The following is a 22141-nucleotide window of genomic DNA, read 5'->3' as shown; positions in this document are numbered from 1 at the left end:
GAAATAGTACAAATAAATTTGTGTCCAAACTTTTGACTGGTACTGTATATTTTTCAACCATTCAACTAGTCACACCCTGGCCTAACCAAAATAGAGAATAAAAAGCCTCTCTATGGCCAGGGCGTGACATAAAAAGGTATTAGAAAACACATGAAGCTGATTGAGCGAATGCTTAGAGTATGCAAAGCTGTCCTCAAGCCAAAGGATGGCTACTTTGAAATAAAGAAAAACCTGTGAATGAGTAGGTGTGTACAAACTTTTGACTGGTACTGTATACATCACAAATCAGGACATGACCCTGATCCAGACACGGGAGGCGGATTGTACAGTCCTCAGATGATTTATTAGAAACGGGGAGACAAACACAAAGACAGGTGAAACAGATGAGGGTGTGACAGTATATATATTTATTTTTTTGCTCTCAAATTCCCACTGGGTACAGACATAATTTCCACATCTAGTTTTGATTTTACATTTGGCTGAGTTGTCAACTAACGTTACTTCACCGTGAAATCAACAAAAATTCAACATTTAGGTTAAAACTTGAAATTACCCTACATTGATGACTTTTTGCAAATCCAATCAGTTGTCCACATTTATTCAACATCATCACATTACATTTTTTGTTGAAATGACATGGAAACAACATTCATTTAATCAGTTTTCCAATGTAGATTCCTTCACCTCCAATGTCAATTTTGTCCATTTTCAGAGTCACATGTTGATAGTTACCCTGTGAATAACGCAAAGACAGAGTCAGTGAAAACATTGGACACAAGATGAAGAATTAGGGGTTTATGTTCATTAGCATCAAATTGATACTTATAATGTAGATTCCCTCACCTCCAGTGTCCATTGCTGACTGACAAGTTGACAGTTACCTTGTGGATAATGGAGTCAGTGAAACAATTCCACACAAGATAACAAATAAATAAGGGCTTAATGTTTGTGAACACATTTTTATTTAATTGGGAACTAGTTAACTAAATGATACAAAAGACTACTTACATTGGATGGGGTCTATCCATAGGCAACTGTGCTCCAGACCAGAAGGATCCACTGCAGGAGGTACAAATATATTGTTTGTTGTTGCTATAAATAATCCAGCTAGCCAGTTCTATCAGAAATATCCCCCTCACTAAACCTAGCTAAGTTAGCTAGCTAGCAAGCAACACGTTGCTTGGCTAGCCAAGAACATTTTAACAATAGTTTTGGCAATGAAATATCTAATACATGACATTAACTCTACTGAACTCTACAAAACAATTCTTACCAGTCACACTGCATGTTCGTGGCAAGCTAAAGAAGGAGCTAGCTAGGTAGGTAGCTAGCTGTGTTAGTTAGCAAGTTCGATGAAAACTCTTGCTTGCAGTTGAATAAATGATCTTCTTCCTTCGTCACCCATCAGGTTAAAAACATATTTTAATTAAATGTTATGAATGGATAATAAAATGACCAAAAGCTTTTTGGCAGTGACAACAGCTCTTCTCCTTCTTCAGAAGAAAATTCAAAATTGTAAAGTCTGCTCCATCAATTGGAAGTGGGGCTGTGGATGGGGATCGGGAACGTTTCAAATTTTGATTGACAGCTCGGGAAACATATTTTAATGTATTAAAAAAATTACTTTCAAGTGTTTTAAGTTTCCGAAATAACACCTCATGTATTTTTACTATGTTTCATAAGTGGCAGGTAGGCTATTCCTCAATTTCTGTAGAATTGATTTTCAACTGCAACTCCAGTTGATCCAACTTAGCATTGCAAAACACCACTCTGGGAACCTAATGCTAAGGACGGAGAAGGTTGTGAGGTGAGTATGTATTTTAAAAATATTCATGTACATATATTTTATTTATTTATATATTTGATAAATACATTTCCCACATATATTTAAATATATTTATATTTTATTGAAATATATTCCAATATATCATTTTTCTGTATGTGCGATTTACCCGTGGCTAAAGACAAACATACTTGGAAGAATGTGTGTGTGTGTGTGTGTGCACGCATGCATACATGTGGCATAAACTTCCTGAAAGGTGAAACGCTGCTTAAAATTATACTATGTTAAAAAATATATCGTAAGAAAACATGTTGTATAAACAACTGGACTTCTGCCTTTAATTCCGTCAGTCGCCTTTATAATGAATGATAAGGCAAACAAATACACACACACACACATAGATAAAGACACAGGCTTTGTGGCTGTAATTTCACACATCCAGAACACAAAACATTCAAAACAGAGGCATGATATTAACAATTGGTGTCTTATCAACTGCTGAAATACACAGCTTGCTTCTTTTCTTTGCAGACCAAATAATATTTAAAATGTTGATATAAATAGAGAGTGAATAGCGCTTGCTTGCTATTGGCCCCAGGTGTGACAACAAGCAGGACGTGGTGGCCTCAGAGATGCGTGTGTGTTTTGTGGGGGGGAGCACTCAGGTGTGTGTGTGTGTGTGTGCGGTGGAGCAGAGCTCAGGTGATGACGGTGGGGCTGCGGCGTCCTGTCCTCTCGTGGATGTCAGAGATCTTCAGGGCGATGGCAATGAGGGGACCCAGCACCGCCTGGGACACAGAAGACACACACAGCTTTATACGCACTTCACACATTGCACTAATACTGACAATGGGGGGACCAAGCACCGCCTGGGATACAGACAGCACACACTGCTTCATACACACTTCACACAATACACCCATTACTACCAATACTTCAGGCTTTCTTTTCTAATGCCCATTAGAATGCCCATAGAGACCTTTAAAGGATGCACTACCACTGCTCATGTTCCAATAAGTGTACAATGTGAGTGTGGTATTGGTATACTAGCAACATAGTTACAGCATACTCAAAACGCAGGACGGCCAAGGGACAGTGACTGAGAATATGTTAATCCCTTACGTCCCTGTGTAAAAGGCATTGAAGGTAATCAGTAGTAGTGGTAGATTATAAGCCTGATTGCATTGGCACTGTCCTTAACCCTAACACCGGAGCCTTCTACACTACCCACATTGGTTCCACTAAGAATCCAGTGTTGGGGAGTAGTGAACTACATATAGCTGTACTGTACAAACTTAATCAATTATCTAAAACCACCTTCAGAAATCAGGGTTATACTGTAAACCACCAAAAACAAATGACAACTACAGCCTGAGCATACAACCAAAAGCCCTCCAGTCTTACAGATAACTGTCCAACCAGACACCATAAACATAAACTATATACACACTGAAGATACAGTATGGCAATTCTTTATAGGTTAAGTATGTGACAGCTGTTATCATTTGATTGGGTTTGTTTAGTAAGGGAGGACTCACCTACAGTCACTAGTGAAAGTCTACAGACCCCTTTCACAGTCTTCACATTTTCTGCCATAAAATTACATTTAAAACTGGAATACAATCAACACAATCTACTCCACGTTTTCAAAATGAAATAAAATGATAGAACATTTTCCAAATGAATACAAAATAAAGAAACTAAGATGTCTTAACTGTGTATGTCTTTACACCCCAGAGTAAAAGGCCCAGTGCAGTCAAAAATGTTTTATATATAGTTCCACACTATGAAGTTGGAATAATACTGTGAAATTGTAAAAAATGATGATAATGCCTTTTTAGAGTAAGAGCTGTTTGAAAAGACCGCCTGAAATGTCGGATTGCATTGGACCGTTTCATACTTAGTGGAAGCACCTTTGGCAGCAATTACAGCTGTGAAACATCTTGAACATGATTCTACTAACTTTGCACAACTCTTAGGACAACATTGATCCATTGTTTTTGTCAGAATTGCTCAAGCTCAGTAAATTTGGTTGGGAATCATTGATGGACAGCAATATTCAAACCTTGTCTCTGATTTTCAAGCAATTTTAAGTCAGGACTGAAACTGGACCACTCTGGAATACTCAACACCTCTTGGAAAGCCATTCTGTTTAGATTTTTTTGTCACTTATATTTTTGGGGCATTAGAATTCATGTTCATTGTGATCCTGACAAACTCACCAGTCGCTCGTGGTGACAAGAATACCAAAAACATGACGATGCCACCACAATACTTGAAAATACAGAGGATTTTACTCTGTGTTGTATTGGATTTGACCCAAGCCTGCAGTTTTTAATTTGGGCAAAAAAGTTAATTTCTTTGCCGTGTTTTCTTGCATTATTACTTAACAGCCTTGTTGCACACATAATGGATGATTTGGAGTAGATATTTGAGCACAGGCTTCATTCTTTTCAAGGTTGTTTATCCTCTGTATTTTCAAGTATTGTGGTGGCCACATCCTGTTCACTGCCAAAGAGCTTCCACCAAGGATTATTAACTCTGGGGTGTGAAGATGTACGCAATCAAGACATCTTATTGTGACCATTGTGAACCATGCCCCTATTGTTGACAATGCCATTGTCCTTGTGGTTAAAAAATTAAGTAATTAGATAAAAAGAAAATTACAATGTTCCATACACTCTTTCAAAAGCGTTCTTTGCGGACAGTAAGGGTTCTTCCAAGAACCGTTTTCATTTGAACAATCCTTTTGGAAGACACATGTTCTTTGTCAGGCAAAGAGTTCTACCCAGAACAGAATAAAGTTTTTTTTTTTTAAGTGTTCTTTGATGATTGTTTGGAAGGCAAGGAGACAAGATGGAGTATTGGTGTCTCTGAGGGGTCTTTGGTCTGGTTTGCTAACTACCTATCTGACTGCCTGTCACCAAGGGATTACCCCAAGGCTCGATCCTAGGCCCCACGCTCTTCTCAATTTACATCAGCAACATAGCTCAGGTAGTAGGAAGCTCTCTCATCCATTCATATGCAGATGATACAGTCTTATACTCAGCTCGCCCCTCCCCGGATTTTGTGTTAAATGCTCTACAACAAAGTTTTCTTAGTGTCCAACAAGCTTTCTCTGCCACTGGTTGATGCTTATTTATAAAACATTCTTGGGCCTCACTCCCCCCTATCTGAGATGTCTACTGCAACCCTCATCCTCCACATACAACAACAGTTCTGCCAGTTATATTCTGTTAAAGGTCCCCAAAGCACACACATCCCTGGGTCGATCTTCTTTTCAGTTCGCTGCAGCTAGTGACTGGAATGAGCTGCAAAAAAACACTCAAACTAGACAGGTTTATCTCCATCTCTACATTCAAAGACTCAATCATGGACAGTCTTACTGACATTTGTGGCAAATTGGCCAGTTTTATCTAGTGTCTGTTTTTGTGTAATATTTCTAGTGTTGATAAAGGAGTTAAAAATAATCCCAGTGTTGGTGTTAACAACCAGATTTGAGTGTGATTGTGTAATGTTTTACTGTGTTTAGAGTCAAACTATAAAAACCAAGCCCATCGATATCATATTTCCCAGCATGCTCTATTGCAGGTTGATTTTCATAATTGTTTGTTTTAATATATGTGTTTTTGCATGTATGTTGATTGGTTGACTAATCCTATTCTACACAAAGATAAATAACATACATTTTAAGAATTGACCCGGCTGTGTGTATCCAATATGTTAGTATTTGGACTTATTGCACCCATTACTGAGATGGTTGTTCCAGTGGTTGTTCCAGTTTAGATGATTTAGGTAGTCACATTAATCAAATTCTGAATGCAGATTGCAGGTGATTAAAAGTTCAAATTGTTGGATATCCTTGCTCTGGCTGGATTCCAATAGGAATTACAATTCATTTTTGCCCGCTGTCATTATGTGACTTGCAGGCCAGGGGCCTCATTTATAAAACAGACTTACTATAACTTGCGCAGGAAACCACATTTGAAGTAGTTATTGATAAAAACCTTACTTTGACATGGAAATGATCTTATCTCTACACATAGTCTAGACTTGACGTGAGTAATTTTCCTGCTGGTTTAGGTACGGCTATTCTTTTTATCCCTTGCAGTTAAAGGTCAGACCGTTTATTTTTCACATCAGCCACAGTTCTGTCTTGCTGCCCCACCTCGTTCACTGCCGCGGCGACACGCTACCAAGCTACCTGTTTTGGCTTTGTTTGTCAACCCACTATTTAGTCCACAGAATAATACGTGTTGCCTGTCTTCAATCTCCTCCACCATCTCCATGATCTCGTCTTCCAAAAAGTTTCCTTTTCTCTTTTGGTCCATGGCTATTCCTGACTAAACCCTCATTTGTGCTAGCATTCTATAAGGGGAAATCGCTGATTGTAAGGCACGTTCAGGTGCCGTCAATTGTAAGTTCATTTGAGATTTATTGATCACAGGTGCGTAAGTTACAAATGGGCTTCTTAGAACCTGCGTAAGCAAGGTTTTTTATGCTCAGTATCTTTAATGAATCGAACGTAAGCACACTGTCGGAAATGATCTGACGACTAAGTTCAAGTATAAATCTAAGATATATATTTTTTAACGAGGCCCCTGATGTGGCCTGTAAACCAGGAGTTTCCTAACAACACTGTGTTAGGGCAGGGGTTCCCAAACTTTTTCATTTAGGTCCCACTTCCAGCATTGGGGAATATTCCGGTGTGCATGCACCATGTCTATTTCTATGGGCACAAGCACTGTACATGAGACAGACTGTTCACACCCGTCTTATTGGTGGAAAAAACATTGAGCAGGTTTAAAGCTTATTTCCTGCAACTTGACACATTTTGTCATGGGGTGCAGAGGCAATGTTGCAGTTTTAAAGAGAGGGTTCTAGGCAGAACAATTTACAGGTGGTTCTATGAAGAACCCTACATAGAAGGTTCTAGCTAAAACCCTCTGCAAAAAGGGTTCCCCTATTGGAACAAATCAAAGAATCATAAATGGTTCTACTTAGCACCTTTTTTCTAAGACTCTAGATCCTCTCCTTAGTTCATGGGCCTGTAAGCTTGTAAATACAGAAAGAAACAGAAAGACCCTCTTATTGCCATTTCTGAGTTGTCGGAAACAAACACACACACACACGCACATACTATAATGGTATAGTACCTATCATAATGGATTCCAGTGTAAACTCCCTACCTGAGTTTCTCTGTTTTGTCTCTCGGGGTCTCTCTCTAAGCTCTCTGCATAGATCCGGACCGTGGCCCCGGCCCCTCCCCCACTCCCACTCAGACGGAAGACCAGACGGGATGCATCAGTGAAGATGATCCGCAGACCCTGTAAATAGACAGACCAGAGGCAGTGAGACAGGTAGACAGACAGACCAGAGACAGTGAGACAGGAAGACAGACAGACCATCGGCAGTGAGACAGGTAGACAGACTGACCAGAGGCATTGAGACAGGTAGACAGACTGACCAGAGGCATTGAGACAGGTAGACAGACTGACCAGAGGCATTGAGACTGGTAGACAGACTGACCAGAGGCATTGAGACAGGTAGACAGACTGACCAGAGGCATTGAGACAGGTAGACAGACTGACCAGAGGCATTGAGACAGGTAGACAGACTGACCAGAGGCATTGAGACAGGTAGACAGACTGACCAGAGGCATTGAGACAGGTAGACAGACAGACCAGAGGCACTGAGACAGGTAGACAGACAGACCAGAGGCAGTGAGACAGGTAGACAGACAGTCCAGAGGCAGTGAGACAGAGGACAGTCAGTGCTGTTTAATGCAGTATCAAATGACATCCACTAGATGCCGCTGTAGTCATATGAGTAAAGGTAAGAATTGACCCGGCTGTGTGTATGCTTACCTACAGTGCAACCCTATCTGTGTTTGTGTACATGTAGTTGTTTGTTTGTGTCAGGAGAGAGAGGGTCAATGTACACACAATGTATGTGTGTAATCTGTCTATGTGGTAAGAATTCAGTAGCAGGCTACAGAGACAACCCACTCATAGCTCTGTAAAGCCTCTTTTCCCTCGACATGTCATCACAGCCAGTCTAAGTGTGTGTGCGCATGTGTGTTTGTTTGTATGTGCACAGCATGTGTACAGTATCTCTGTATGTGTGAACATTTGTGAGCTTGTGTCTCTGTTTTAAGAATGTATGTATACTCCTGTGTGTGTGTGTGTGTGTGTGTGTGTGTGTGTGTGTGTGTGTGTGTGTGTGTGTGTGTGTGTGTGTAAATATGCTTGTGTGTGTATGTATGTGTGTGTACACATGTATGTGTTGGACAGCTGACACCGCCCTCCCTCTCACAAGCAGACAGGCAGAGGGGAGAGACAACAGCTGACACAACCCTGTGTCTATGTGGAATGTATCATGTAATTATATGGACAAGGGGGAGCAGGGTTTACCGGGGGAGGGGGGAGGGGGAGGGGAGGAATGTCACACTTTTGATTGACTGACTTACTAGCTGTAATTGCTGTGCCTCTGTGGAGCACTGTGAGCTCACGGTGACAGTAAAGGATGGCCCAGGTTTGATCCTGCTACTGTCACAGGCCCGATTGGGACTGTGACTGACTGCAAACACACACATACACAAACGTACAGCTAAACACACACAAACACACGCGAGCGCACACACACACGCTTCCATCTCTTATGTCATCATACATCCCAGACCAAGACTCCTGACACCAATGGGTGGCCATCAGGATTTTACGAGTCATTATTTTGTCTGTGTTGGTCTGTGTGTGTCGTATGAGCTGGGGCTGGAGGCTGAGAAATGTCGATGCCAGGCTAGTTTCCACACATTCCAGGACAGAACGAGGTAGTCCGCAGGGTAAGCTTCACAGGCATGGATATGATGGAGGCGCGGGGCAGTGGCGTGTGTGTCTGTGTTTACATTCACCAACAGTAGACTGTCTATAACACTCATCATCTTTACTGAGATGTGTGTGGATAGCTGACACTGACTCCGATTCATCAGTCTTTACACCAATCACAACAAAGGCCCCAGCCGAGACATATCTGCCTCCACCAATGACATATAAATAAAGGCCACGCCAAAACATTAGCCACTGTGACATCACTGCCTTATGCACATCACTTGTTCCCAAACCGTTTAGCCCTGTGACCCACCTACAACGTTGGGAGTCTTCTCATGACTCAACATGTCACCAGAACCAATGCCATAGACATGGTTAAATGTGCTGAATAGCTTTGCTTCTGAAAAAAAAATGCAGGACTCGACTGTGACCAGCGGGGCCTTCACACCATTTGGGAACCAGTGAAGTAAGAACCGGAGAGAAGTGTTTACCACTCAAAAGTATGTTCAACATCAACAGTAGGCCAACTGTTCCTAACCAGAGGTTGTATATCACTCCACTACTGTATCTCTGCCTGTCTAGCTGCCCTGTTTCTGTCTCTCAGTACTGGTGCAAAGCAGTGCTCTACTGGATGTGTGTGTGTGTGTGTTTACTGGCTGAGGAGGAGGGATAGAGACAGCCATGCCCAAACATGGAACCCCACTCTAGGCACATGCACTCTGGGTGGTGTGGAGTAGGAGGATAGAAAGAGAGAAGGATAGAGGGAAGAGGAATATATGCCGACTTTTTGACTAATAAAGTGACCAATTAAATAGACCTCATAGACAACCAAACCTCCTTTCCTTCTCCCCTCCCCTCCTCCCCTCCTCTTCTCTCCCCTCTTCTCCTCCTCTCCTTCCCTCCTCTCAGAGCCATGGGGCAGGTAGACTGACCTGGTTGCGGACCACAGTTCCGTCCACAGGGTCGACGTACTCAAAGTTATCAGCCCGCTCCACGCTGTAGACGGTGTTCCCCACCGCAAACTTCTGGCTTGGGAAGGCTTTGTCTGTGATCACCCCCTCCAAGTCCCTCATCAGATAGAAGGCTGCTCTGGGGTCCACGCCCTCATAGTCAAACCTGGGGACACACATTCACAGGTGTGAACACAGGTGCCCGCGCACAGATTACATTTACGTTTTAGTTATTTAGCAGACGCTCTTATCCAGAACGACTTACAGGCGCAATTAGGGTTAAGTAACTTGCTCAAGGGCACATCGACAGATTTTTCACCTAGTCGGCTCGGGGATTCAAACCACATACACATACGCAGCATAAAGACACACAAACACTCCTTGAAACCACACGCATAGAGACAAACACATTTTAAGACACTTAATTAATTGTAGAGCTTCTTTAAACCAAGTTGGAGCCTTGACATTTAAAGACACTGCACAATTCCTTATATAAAACTCCATTCATTTTCTAAGTCTTCACAGTAAAGCCCAAACAAAGTCCCAAACAGTTTGGTCTGTGTTGAGACTGAGGTGGTTATTTCCCCTCCATCTCCCTCTGTGTCCTGTGGGAAGTCTGTGTCAGGTTTAGGAACATTTACGTGGGAATATTGAGGATTATGTATTTGGACAATGGGGAACACTGGCAGTACTAGTCTCTCGGTCTCTCCTGTGGGAGCAGCTAAAATAAGAGCCTAGAAGGGGGGGTGGGGACAGGGGGACGGACTGAGATAAGAGACTAATGGGGGGTGGGGGGGGTGGGAGGTGCATAACGGAGTCACCCGGGGCAGGAGATGGGGACACCTTATGCAACACCAAGGCATCAATACGGTTTTAATGGAGGGGGGGGGTCCATTAATTGATTGCATAGCAGAGTATCGACTACAGTGACCTGCAGAAGTAGTTGCGTCCGAGCTTGGCCCAGTGGTCCTTGACGATCTCATCCACGCCCTGTTTCCTGGCAGCCATCATGGACAGCCACACCAGCACCGACCACAGACCGTCCTTCTCACGGATGTGGTCTGAACCTGTACACGGGTGGAGAAAAGTTAGCCCAGGAGAACCTTCATAACCTTGTTATAACCCTGTTTTAAACCTTCATAACCCTGTTATTACCTGTTACAAACACATAGAGTGGGATGTTAGACCAGCATGGGATATTTTCTAAGGGATGTTACCCTGGAGGATTCCTTGGCTAAAACGGATTAAAACAAGGTTTATTTCATAGGCCTTTTAACAGACATTCTAACAGGCGTTCTGACAAGAACCCTTTCCTCAGTTCAACTCTGAGCCATAGACTTTAACAGCCACTAGTTTGTTTCTCTGGCTCTCACACAAACACTGGATGGATGCCTCTCCTGAGTCTCTCTGGGAGTCTGAAGGCTTTCTACAGAACAGGAAGCCAGCTCTCTCACAACACATTCTGTTGGTAGTACTATTCATATTGCTGATATTGATGTCACTCAGTCGGGTTGGAAAATGGTGCTTGTAGAACCAGGGTTGTGGGTTTGATTTCCGCATGGCCACATATGCTGAATGCATGAGTAAAAGTGTTGTTATTTTGAAGACACTCTTATCTAGAGTGACTTACAGTCTGTGTTAACTGTAAAGTATTTAGATAAAGGGTTGACCATATGACATCAGCTATAGTTGAAGCCGGAAGTTTACATACACCTTAGCCAAATACATTTAAACTCAGTTTTTCACAATTCCTGACATTTAATCCTAGTAAAATTTCCCTGTCTTTGGTCAGTTAGGATCACCACTTTATTTTAAGAATGTGAAATGTCAGAATAATAGTAGAGAGAATAATTGATTTCAGCTTTTATTTCTTTCATCACATTCCCAGTGGATCAGAAGTTTACATACACTCAATTAGCATTTGGTAGCATTGCCTTTAAGTTGTTTAACTTGGGTCAAACTTTTCGGGTAGCCTTCCACAAGCTTCCCACAATAAGTTGGGTGAATTTTGGCCCATTCCTCCTGACAGAGCTGGTGTAACTGAGTCAGGTTTGTAGGCCTCCTTGCTCGCACACGCTTTTTCAGTTCTGCCCACAAATGTTCTATAGGATTGAGGTCAGGGCTTTGTGATGGCCACTCCAATACATTGACTTTGTTGTCCTTAAGCCATTTTGACACAACTTTGGAAGTATGCTTGGGGTCATTGTCCATTTGGAAGACCCATTTGCGACCAAGATTTAACTTCCTGACTGATGTCTTGAGATGTTGCTTCAATATATCCACATCATTTTCCTCCTTATGAAGCCATCTATTTTGTGAAGTGCACCAGTCACTCCTGCAGCAAAGCAACCCCACAACATGATGCTGCCACCCCCGTGCTTCACGGTTGGGATAGTGTTCTTCGGGTTGCAAGCCTCCCCTTTTTCCTCCAAACATAATGATGGTCATTATGGCCAAACAGTTCTATTTTTGTTTCATCAGACCAGAGGACATTTGTCCAAAAAGTATGATCTTTGTCCCCATGTGCAGTCGCAAACCGTAGTCTGGCTTTTTCATGGCGGTTTTGGAGCAGTGGCTTCTTCCTTGCTGAGTGGCCTTTCAGGTTATGTCAATAAGAGGAGTTGTTTAACTGTGGATATAGATACTTTTGTACCTGCTTCCTCCAGAATCGTCACAAGGTCCTTTGCTGTTGTTCTGGGATTGATTTGCACTTTTCGCACCAAAGTACATTCATCTCTAGGAGACGGAACGCGTCTCCTTCCTGAGCAGTATGACGGCTGCGTGGTCCCATGGTGTTTATACTTGCGTACTATTGTTTCTACAGATGAATGTGGTACCTTCAGGCGTTTGGAAATTGCTCCCAAGGATGAACCAAACTTGTGGAGGTCCACAATTTTTTTCTGAGGTCTTGGCTGATTTCTTTAGCTTTTCCCATGATATCAAAAAAAGAGGCACTGAGTTTGAAGGTAGGCCTTGAAATACATCCACAGGTACACCTCCAATTGACTCAAATTATGTCAATTAGCCTATCAGAAGCTTCTAACGCCATGACATAATTTTCTGGAATTTTCCAAGCTATTTAAAGGCACAGTAAACTTAGTGTATGTAAACTTCTGACCCACTGGAATTGTGAACCGTTAATTATAAGTGAATTAATCTGTCTGTAAACAATTGTTGGGAAAATGACTTGTGTCATGCAAAGTAGATGTCCTAACCAACTTTCCAAAACTATAGTTTGTTAACAAGAAATTTGTGGAGTGGTTGAGAAACGAGTTTTAATGACTCCAACCTAAGTGTATGTAAACTTCCGACTTTCAACTGAGCATTGGGCCAATAACTGAAAGGTTGCTAGATCGAATCCCCGAGCTGACAAGGTAAAAATCTGTCGTTCTACCGCCAAACAAGGCAGTTAACCCACTATTCCTAGGCCGTCATTGTAAATAAGAATTAGTTTCTAACTGACTTGCCAAGTTGAATAAAGGAAAAAATAAAAACAAAGTCGGCTGGGGAGAGAGGAGTATACTAACACAAACAGACTGGTATCTCTTTAAGTGCAGCTAGTCTCTCCGTGGCGAGATCAGTCTGTTCACACTGCCAGTGATCTCTAACTGAGGTGGGCTATTCTACACTAAGGACCAGATCTAAGTGTGAGCTGTAGTGCAAAATTCGCACCTGTTGGTTTTAGATGGGAATAAAAGACGTAAACCATAAAGTTATGTGCATTCGCAAAGTATTCAGACCCCTTTACTTTTTCCACATTTTGTTACGTTACAGCCTTATTCTAAGACGGATTGAAAAGTTTTTCTCATCAATCTAAACACAATACCACATAATGACAAAGCACATTTTTGAGGGAACCCCCCCCCCCCCCCTCCAAATATCTAATTGACATAAGTATTCAGACCTGTACTTTCTTGAAGGACCTTTGGTAATGATCAAGTCTTCTTGGGTATGACACTACAAGCCTGGTACACTTGTATTTGGGGAGGTTCTCCAATTCTTCTCTGTAGATCCTCTCAAGCGCTGTCAGGTTGGATGGGCTGCGCCGCTGCACAGCTATTTTCAGGTCTTTCCAGCGGTGTTCAATCTGGTTCAAGTCCAGGCTCTGGCTGGGTCACTCAAGGACATTTTCCCTTGCTTTGGCAATGTTAACATATGTTTTCCATGCCAATAAAGCCCTTGAATTGAATTGACTTGTACCGAAGCCACTCCTACGTTGTCTTGGCTGTCTGCTTAGGGTTGTTGTTCTGTTGGAAGGTGAACGTTCACCCCAGTCTGAGGCCCTGAGCACTCTGGAGCAGGTGTTCATCAAGGATCTCTCTCTACTTTGCTCCGTTCATCTTTCTCCTCGATCCTGACTAGTCTCCCAGTCCCTGCCGCTGAAAAACATCCCCACAGCATGTTGCTGCCTCCACCATGCTTCACCGTAGGGATGGTGGCAGGTTTCCTCAAGATGTGACGCTTGGCATTCAGGCTAAAGAGTTCAATCTTGGTTATATCAGACCAGAGCATCTTGTTTCTCATGGTCTGAGAGTCCTTTAGGTGCCTTTTGAAAAACTCCAAGTGAGCTGTTATGTGCCTTTTACTGAGGAGTGGCTTTTGTCTGGCCACTCTACCATAAAGGCCTGAATGGTGGAGTGCTGCAGAGATGGCTGTCCTTCTGGAAGGTTCACCCATCTACACAGAGGAACTCTGGAGCTTTGTCAGAGTGACCATCCGGTTCTTGGTCACCCCCCTGACCAAGGCCCTTCTCCCCCGATTGCTCAGTGTGGCCGGGCGGCCAACTCTAGGAAGAGTCTTGGTGGTTCCAAACTTCTTCCATTTAAGAATGATGGAGGCCACTGTGTTCTTGGGGACCTTCAATGCTTCAGACATTTTTTGGTACCCTTCCTCTCATCTGTGCCTCGACACAATTCTGTCTCAGAGCTCTACGGATGATTCCTTTGACCACAGGTTTGGTTTTTGCTCTGACATGCACTGTCAACTGTGGGACCTTGTATAGACAGGTGTGTGCCTTTCCAAATCATGCTTCTGTAGGGCTAAACCTGCAGAGTTCATGTATGAGCTTTAGAATGTTATAATTATAGCCAATGCCTGGGCTTTTCTCCATTTGATTTTTAAAAAACATTTTGTATCATGTTAAATATTAGCCACTATCAGCAGCCAGCATTAGTAAGACCCACATACGTTAATAACAGTCCCTTTAATGTTTGTTTCCTTCAATTTGAAGCTTACATTTTGCATCATTCCCTGCATTTACCTTTCTTTCCTCTGTCACATCAGTGTAAGTTGTTCCTGAGGGTTACTGGATCATATTAGGCTAATGCTGTGCAATAATTTAGGACATATAGCCTATTTGAATAATTCTGGAACTCAGACCACACGTAGCAGGTTAAACCTAGAGCCTGGCGCATGGTTCACGACGATTGGACCGTTGTCATCACAGTTCCATGACTAGTGAGAGTTTGGGTACATTCATAGGACTATTATTCAACCCCTATTGTACACTTTTCTTTCCACCTTCCAACATTTCATGGTTTGAACTTGAATATGACAACTGTCAGGATGAATCAAACCACTGTATGTATTATTCATCAATATATTTTGTGCATAAAGGCTCTCTAAACCTGTTTTATTTTATGATTCATACATACTTTCCTTAACCCTAAAATGTGCCTAAATAATCTACAAAATCAGAGTATTTTTTTAAATCTACCACTTAAGGCTGAACTGAGACGAATATGCATAGATGGCTGTCTTTCATTGATCCCTATTTTCTGAACCCATTCTCTCGATGTATTCTAGTCTGTCGGCAAAATTATAATTAAAGGTACACCATATTTAAAGGGATGGCTTAAGATAAATGTACTGAAACCCCTATTGAATGAAAACTCCAAGAGAAAATCTGTTGGCCAGCAAGTGGGAGGGTTTTCAGCGGTTGAATGACATTTATTCAGCGTGCGCAAGTGAACCACGCCTGCAAAGCCCATTATGCACCTTCATAAGTCTGAATAACAACTACTAAGAAGTGCGCAAGAAAGGCGGAATTTGCTAAGTCGGAATCGGCCTATAGTACACTGAAAAAAATAAAGGTTCTCAAATTAAATGGTTCTTTGAACCTTTGAGTTAAGAGTGGGGTTCTGGACATGATATCTACAGTTCTTCCAAATTCTAAAAGGTTCTCAAAATGTATGGAAGCCTGCAGATGTGTCCCTTTCATAGCACACAGCAAATTCACCAGTGTTAACTAGTGTTGATTCTTCAGTTGGACATTTCTAGTGTTGAGTTAAAACATTACTATAAAGAGTTAAAATAACATTCAGTGGTATAAAATAACCCCAGTGTTGGTGTTAATAACCAGAGTTTAACCAAAACCATGCCGATCATTATCATATTTCCCAGCATGCTCTATTGCAAGTTGATTTTTATAATTGTTTGTTTAAATATCTATGTTTTCGCATGTACATTGATTGATTGAATGCAACAACTATGTATCTGTCACTTGCAAACACAATTCACTCTAAAGGCACCCTGGGAAATATGCAAATCAGGGTTAAAAGCAGGGCTATTCAATTCCGGTCATGGACGGCCAAAAAACATTTCCGGTTTGGGATTTTGTATGGTTCTTCAAAGAACCATCCCATTTATGGTTCCAACTTGTACCTTTTACATCTGATCCTTTCTTTTTAACATATATTTTTTGTTATGTTCTATGTTTTGTTTCCTGTGGAAACTAAGAGGTGCATACTTTGTTGTGGAGTAAATGTTTAGTAAGTCTGGCCCTAATAGAACACTGTACGGCTGTTGGGAAATTGACAGTTGCCAATTTCCGCTGCCCCGCCGCTGTCTCTCTCCACCCCCTCTGTCTTTCTGATTTCATTGAAGTGAATTTTGTTGTGGACACGCGCATGTACGCACGCACGCACGCACACACACACACACACACACACACACACACACACACACACACACACACAGGATGTCTTTACAAGCTGTCTAATAAAACAAAAAAAATCACAAGATCAAAATCACAAGATCAGTCCTTTCCCCATCTGCCTCTTAGTGTATAACAATAAGAAGAAGAATGAAAAGAATAATGATAATAATCTCAAACAAACCACCAATTTGAGTCTATGCCAATTTCAAGACAAAGAGCAACTACAATGTAATGGTTTTATGAAGCAGTTTAAGAAGATCTCAAAGCTCAAATTGGATTCTATGTATGTAAATTAGAAGACAAACAATACAGACCGGACTAATGTTTATGAATAAAAGTTCCAGCTGTAGCTGTTTGACAGGGAGAGAGAGGATCGAACATAGCCCTAATTTACTGCTGCTCTTTCTAGCCGTTTAGCCTTAAATGGGTCGAGCAAAGCACAAAGTCACATAGCACTCCGTCCTATTCATCTCTGTCTCTTCCACTTTTTTCCCCTGCTCTCCATTCCCCCTCTTTCTGTTTTCCCTTAATTACCTCCTTATCTACTGTCCCTCTACATCTCTCTTTCCTTCCCTCTCTCTCTCCTGCTCACTTCAACTTTCTCTACTTCTTTCTCCTGTTCCCCCCCTCCCACCTTCCCTCTTTCTCTCTCCATCCAGAGAGAGAGAGAGAGAGAGAGAGAGAGAGAGAGAGAGAGAGAGAGAGAGAGAGAGAGAGAGAGAGAGAGAGAGAGAGAGAAAATAAGAAAGTTTTTCCTGGTGGGCTGAGCAGCTGCCAGCAGAGGCAGCGGGTTCTGGCGTTTCACAGAGCTCCTCTCTCCTTTTATAGCAGAAGAATGGGGATTATTTACACACACACACACACATCCCCTCATATGTATTATGCTGGGATGACTTCCACCAGGCCTCTCTATTTAAGGATGTGATGTACTGTATATGAATGCTGCAGGAACAGACTGGCTTTTACTGAAAGTTGAGCAAACTTAGCTGTTAACAAGCTGCAGAATGGCTCAGATGAATGTAAATGTCAAACAGGAGTAGAGAGAAACAGTCAGTAACACTCACTTGTCCCGAAGCTCTCCTCTCCGCAGAGCGAGCACCTCCCGGAGTCCATCAGGTTCCCAAAGAACCTCCAGCCTGTAGGAGTCTCATACAGAGCCACCTTCAAGGCCTTGGCCACACTTCACACACACACACACACACACACACACACACACACACACACACACACACACACACACAAACAGAGCTCGGGTTAGTGATAGTTACAGTTTGTATACACACATAGATATACACACACACACACATCATTTGGATTGGACAACACACCTCTGGAGAACATAATCAACAGTAGCCTTTCTCCAATGTATGAGTAGCCCCTTTCTCCAGTTATGAGTCAGAGCTCACAAACTACAAAGTGACCTTTCAGGCTGCTGGCCTCCCAGATCAATCTGCCATCTACTCATCCAATAACTTAATAAGGAAAAAAGAGAGCATCAAAACTAGCTAACCTTTCAGCTAATTGAGCCATGTGCTCTATCACACAGTCGCAGAAAGAGAAAGTGACAGCAAGAGAGAGAATACCAAAATACCGTACGACAGACAATGTATACACCCTTATTGACAAAAAAAAAAAAAAAGCAAAGTCTTCTCATGCTTTGTTGATTTCAAAAAAGCTTTTGATTCAATTTGAGGATCTCCTATACAAATTGGTGGAAAGCGGTGTTGGGGGAAAACATATAACATTATAAAATCAATGTACACAAACACCGTGTGCAGTTAAAATTGGCAATAAACACACATATATATTCCCTCAGGGTTGTGGGGTGAGACAGGGATGCAGCTTGAGTCCCACCCTCTTCAAAATATACTGTATATCAATGAAATGGCGAGGGCACTGGAACAGTCTGCAGCACCCAGCCTCAACCTACTTGACTCGGAAATCAGATTTTGCAGATTAACTGGTGCTTCCGTCCCCAAGCAAGGAGGGCCTGCAGAAGCACCTAGATCTTCTGCACAGATTCTGTCAGACTTAGGCCATGAGACTGAATCTCAGGAAGACAAAAATAATGGTGTCCCAAAAAAGGTCCAGTAGCCAGGACAACAAATACAAACTATATGTAGACATCGTTGCCCTAGAGCTCACAAAGAACTCGTCACTGTTGAACGCGGAACAAGGGAGAGCTCGGTTTGTTGTTTTGGAAAGTCTATTGAAAAAGTTTGGTTACTACCTAGCTACCTTTTGAGTTTGGATCCCGCGACACATTTGACATTACTTGCTGGGACCGCAACTATCTGTCCAGTGATCCTGCCGACCAAGGCCGAGTCTGAGGAGATGTTTGGCGTAGCAGCTAGCTAGCTGCCTATCAAGGTAGTGGTGTTTTCCTGAGAGCTTGAACACAGCCCGCGACTCGGTTAACCTATGGCTGGGACCACGGATTGTCCCGGGCTTGTGGCTGTACCCCTGCTGTTTGTTGTTTTCTTTTTCCTTTTTTTCTTTTTTTTTTACCCCGTTTCCTCCCCAATTTCGTGGTATCCAATTGTTTTAGTAGCTACTATCTTGTCTCATCGCTACAACTCCCGTATGGGCTCGGGAGAGGAAGGTTGAAAGTCATGCAACCTCCGATACACAACCCAACCACAGCATGCATCCAACCCGGAAGCCAGCCGCACCAATGTGTCAGAGGAAACACCGTGCACCTGGCAACCTTGGCTAGCGCCACAGGAGTCGCTGGTGTGTGATGAGACAAGGATATCCCTACCGGCCAACCCCTCCCTAACCCGGACGACGCTAGGCCAATTGTGCTTCGCCCCACGGACCTCCCGGTCGCGGCCGGTTACGACAGAGCCTGGGCGCGAACCCAGAGTCTCTGGTGGCACAGCTGGCACTGCAGTACGCGCTGTACTGCAGTGCCAGCCCTTAACCACTGCGCCACCCGGGAGGCCCTTGTTTGTTCTTTTCAATCTTCCCTGCGACCTGCCTGTCTGTGAGGTGTGAGGAGTAACAGTGTAGTCTACGTTGTTACCATGACAAAGACCAAAGCCAGCGGGAGTACCGTTGAGCACAGTGTTGTCTCTCTATCACAGGTGCATCTTTTAAGTAAACAAAAAGAGTTCTACAAGCAGTTGTTACAACAACAAGATAATAGCTTCACGTGTTTTGTCCAAATACTGGTGGAGTCAATACTGGTGGCAGCAATCTGTAAATTATTCAGAGATGACATAATTTCTGTATGTGAATCCAACAATTACGGATAAATCAGATTATCTCGAGAGACAATCAAGGTCGAACAACATGGTTGTGGACGGAGTTGCAGAATCTCCACAAGAGACCTGGACGGAGTCTGAAGACAAAGTGAGGGAAATGATCTCGGAGAAACTGAAGATTTGAACACAGGAAGATTGAGGTGGAGCATGCCCACAGGACTGGAAAACCCACCACCGACCCAGGTGACAGGACCAGGCCGATTGTGGTCAAGTTCATATATTAGCCATTACTGAGACTCACTTACCGTAATTTCCGGACTATAAGCCACTACTTTTTTTCCCACGGTTTGAACCTCGCGGCTAATTTATGGATTTTTCCCGCTTTCACAAGATTCGTGCCGCCAAAAAACTGAGCACCGTCACATAATGTGACGGAAATCGAGCGCGCTCAAACTTCCCATCATTCTGATTACGGTAGTCATTTTGTCACCCTCATCATGGCAAAGACACGGATAAATGCATATGATGCAGCTTTCAAGTTGAAGGCGATCGATCTGGCTGTTGGAAAAGGAAATAGAGCTGCTGACAGCGTGGAGCATTGTCAAAAAATCCACTATCATCAACGGGTTTCGAGAGGCTGGACTGCTTGCTGCGTGTTGAAGAGGGCAGCGACCCAACATTGGATGAAACAATTCTGAGGCTATTCAACTCTGACACCGAAGGAGATGACTTCAGTGGTTTCAGTGCACAGGAGGAGGAAGATAGTGACCAATGACTTTCTTGGTAGGCTACTGTTTACTGCTATTTTTTTTATTTTTGTTACAAGCCGTGTTTCATTTAAAGGCTGTGTAAAGTTCATTTGTTTCAATGTACCGGTAGGCACCTGCGGCTTATAGACATGCGCAGCTTATTTATGTACAAAATACATATTTGCGGTTTATATTCAGGTGCGCTTAATAGTCCAGAAATTACGGTAGATAATTTGTTTGATGATACAGCAGTAGCAATACAATGATAAAACATCTATAGAAGAGACAGGAATCCTTATGGGGTAGGTGTTGCTGTATATATTCAGAGCCATATCACTGTAATGCTTAGCGAAGATCTTATGTCAACTGTTATTGAAGTGTTGTGGTTGCAGGTTCACCTGGCACATCTAAAGCCTTTTCTTTTGGGCTGTTGCTATAGGCCACCAAGTGCTAACAGTCAGTATCTAAATTAGAGGTTGACCGATTAATCGGAATGGCCGATTAATTAGGGCCAATTTCAAGTTTTCATAACAATCGGAAATCGGTATTTTTGGACACCGATTTGGGCGATTTTTAAAAATGTTATTATTTATTTATAATTATTTTTTACACCTTTATTTAACTAGGCAAGTCAGTTAAGAACACATTCTTATTTTCAATGACGGCCTAGGAACGGTGGGTTAACTGCCTTGTTCAGGGGCAGAATGACAGATTTGAACCTTTTCAGCTCAGGGATCCAATCTTGCAACCTTACAGTTAACTGGTCCAACGCTCTAACCACCTGATTACATTGCACTCCACGAGGAGACTGCCTGTTACGCGAATGCAGTAAGAAGCCAAGGTAAGTTGCTAGCTAGCATTAAACTTATCTTATAAAAAACAATCAATCAATCATAATCACTAGTTAACTACACATGGTTGATGATATTACTAGTTTATCTAGCGTGTCCTGCGTTGCATATAATCGATGCGGTGCGTATTCACGAAAAAGGACTGTCTTGCTCCAACGTGTACCTAACCATAAACATCAATGCCTTTCTTAAAATCAATACACAAGTATATATTTTTAAACCTGCATATTTTGCTGAAAGAAATCCAGGTTAGCAGGCAATATTAACAAGGTGAAATTGTATCACTTCTCTTGCATTCATTGCACGCAGTCAGTGTATATGCAACAGTTTGGGCCGCCTAATTTGCCAGAATTTTACGTAATTATGACATAACATTGAAGGTTGTGCAATGTAACAGGAATATTTAGACTTATGGATGCCACCCGTTAGATAAAATACGGAACGGTTCCGTATTTCACTGAAAAAATAAACGTCTTGTTTTTGAGATGATAGTTTCCGGATTCGACCATATTAATGACCTAAGGCTCATATTTCTGTGTGTTATTATGTTATAACTAAGTTTATGATTTGATAGAGCAGTCTGACTGAGCGATGGTAGGCACCAGCAGGCTCGTAAGTATTCATTCAAACAGCACTTTCGTGCAGTTGGCCAGCAGCTCGTCGCTGTGCTTCAAGCATTGAGCTATTTATGACTTCAAGCCTATCAACCCCCAAAATTAGGCTGGTGTAACCGATGTGAAATGACTAGCTAGTTAGCGGGGTGCGCGCTAATAGCGTTTCAAATGTCACTCGCTCTGAGACTTGGAATGGTTGTTCCTCTTGCTCTGCAAGGGCCGTG

At 42.5% G+C, this 22141-nt stretch overlaps 1 protein-coding gene across 1 annotated transcript in view; it reads right to left on the bottom strand.

Moving 5' to 3' along the window:
* Window positions 1-2094: 2094 nt before the first annotated feature.
* The window catches only part of pgm5 (phosphoglucomutase 5), a 46784-nt gene continuing 26737 nt past the window's right edge, over window positions 2095-22141 (bottom strand). The window contains exons 7-11 of the mRNA XM_021606441.2: window positions 17562-17677; window positions 10492-10627; window positions 9543-9726; window positions 6973-7110; window positions 2095-2571 (exon numbers count right to left, since the gene is read on the bottom strand). Coding sequence (XP_021462116.1) covers window positions 2482-2571; window positions 6973-7110; window positions 9543-9726; window positions 10492-10627; window positions 17562-17677 — 664 coding nt within the window. The 3' untranslated portion in view covers window positions 2095-2481. The remainder of the gene's footprint in view (window positions 2572-6972; window positions 7111-9542; window positions 9727-10491; window positions 10628-17561; window positions 17678-22141) is intronic.

Source organism: Oncorhynchus mykiss, chromosome 6, assembly GCF_013265735.2.
Source record: "Oncorhynchus mykiss isolate Arlee chromosome 6, USDA_OmykA_1.1, whole genome shotgun sequence".
NCBI classification, from domain to species: domain Eukaryota; kingdom Metazoa; phylum Chordata; class Actinopteri; order Salmoniformes; family Salmonidae; genus Oncorhynchus; species Oncorhynchus mykiss.
The sequence above is the reverse complement of the archived record's forward strand: the minus strand, read 5'-3'. Positions and strand labels throughout refer to the sequence as shown.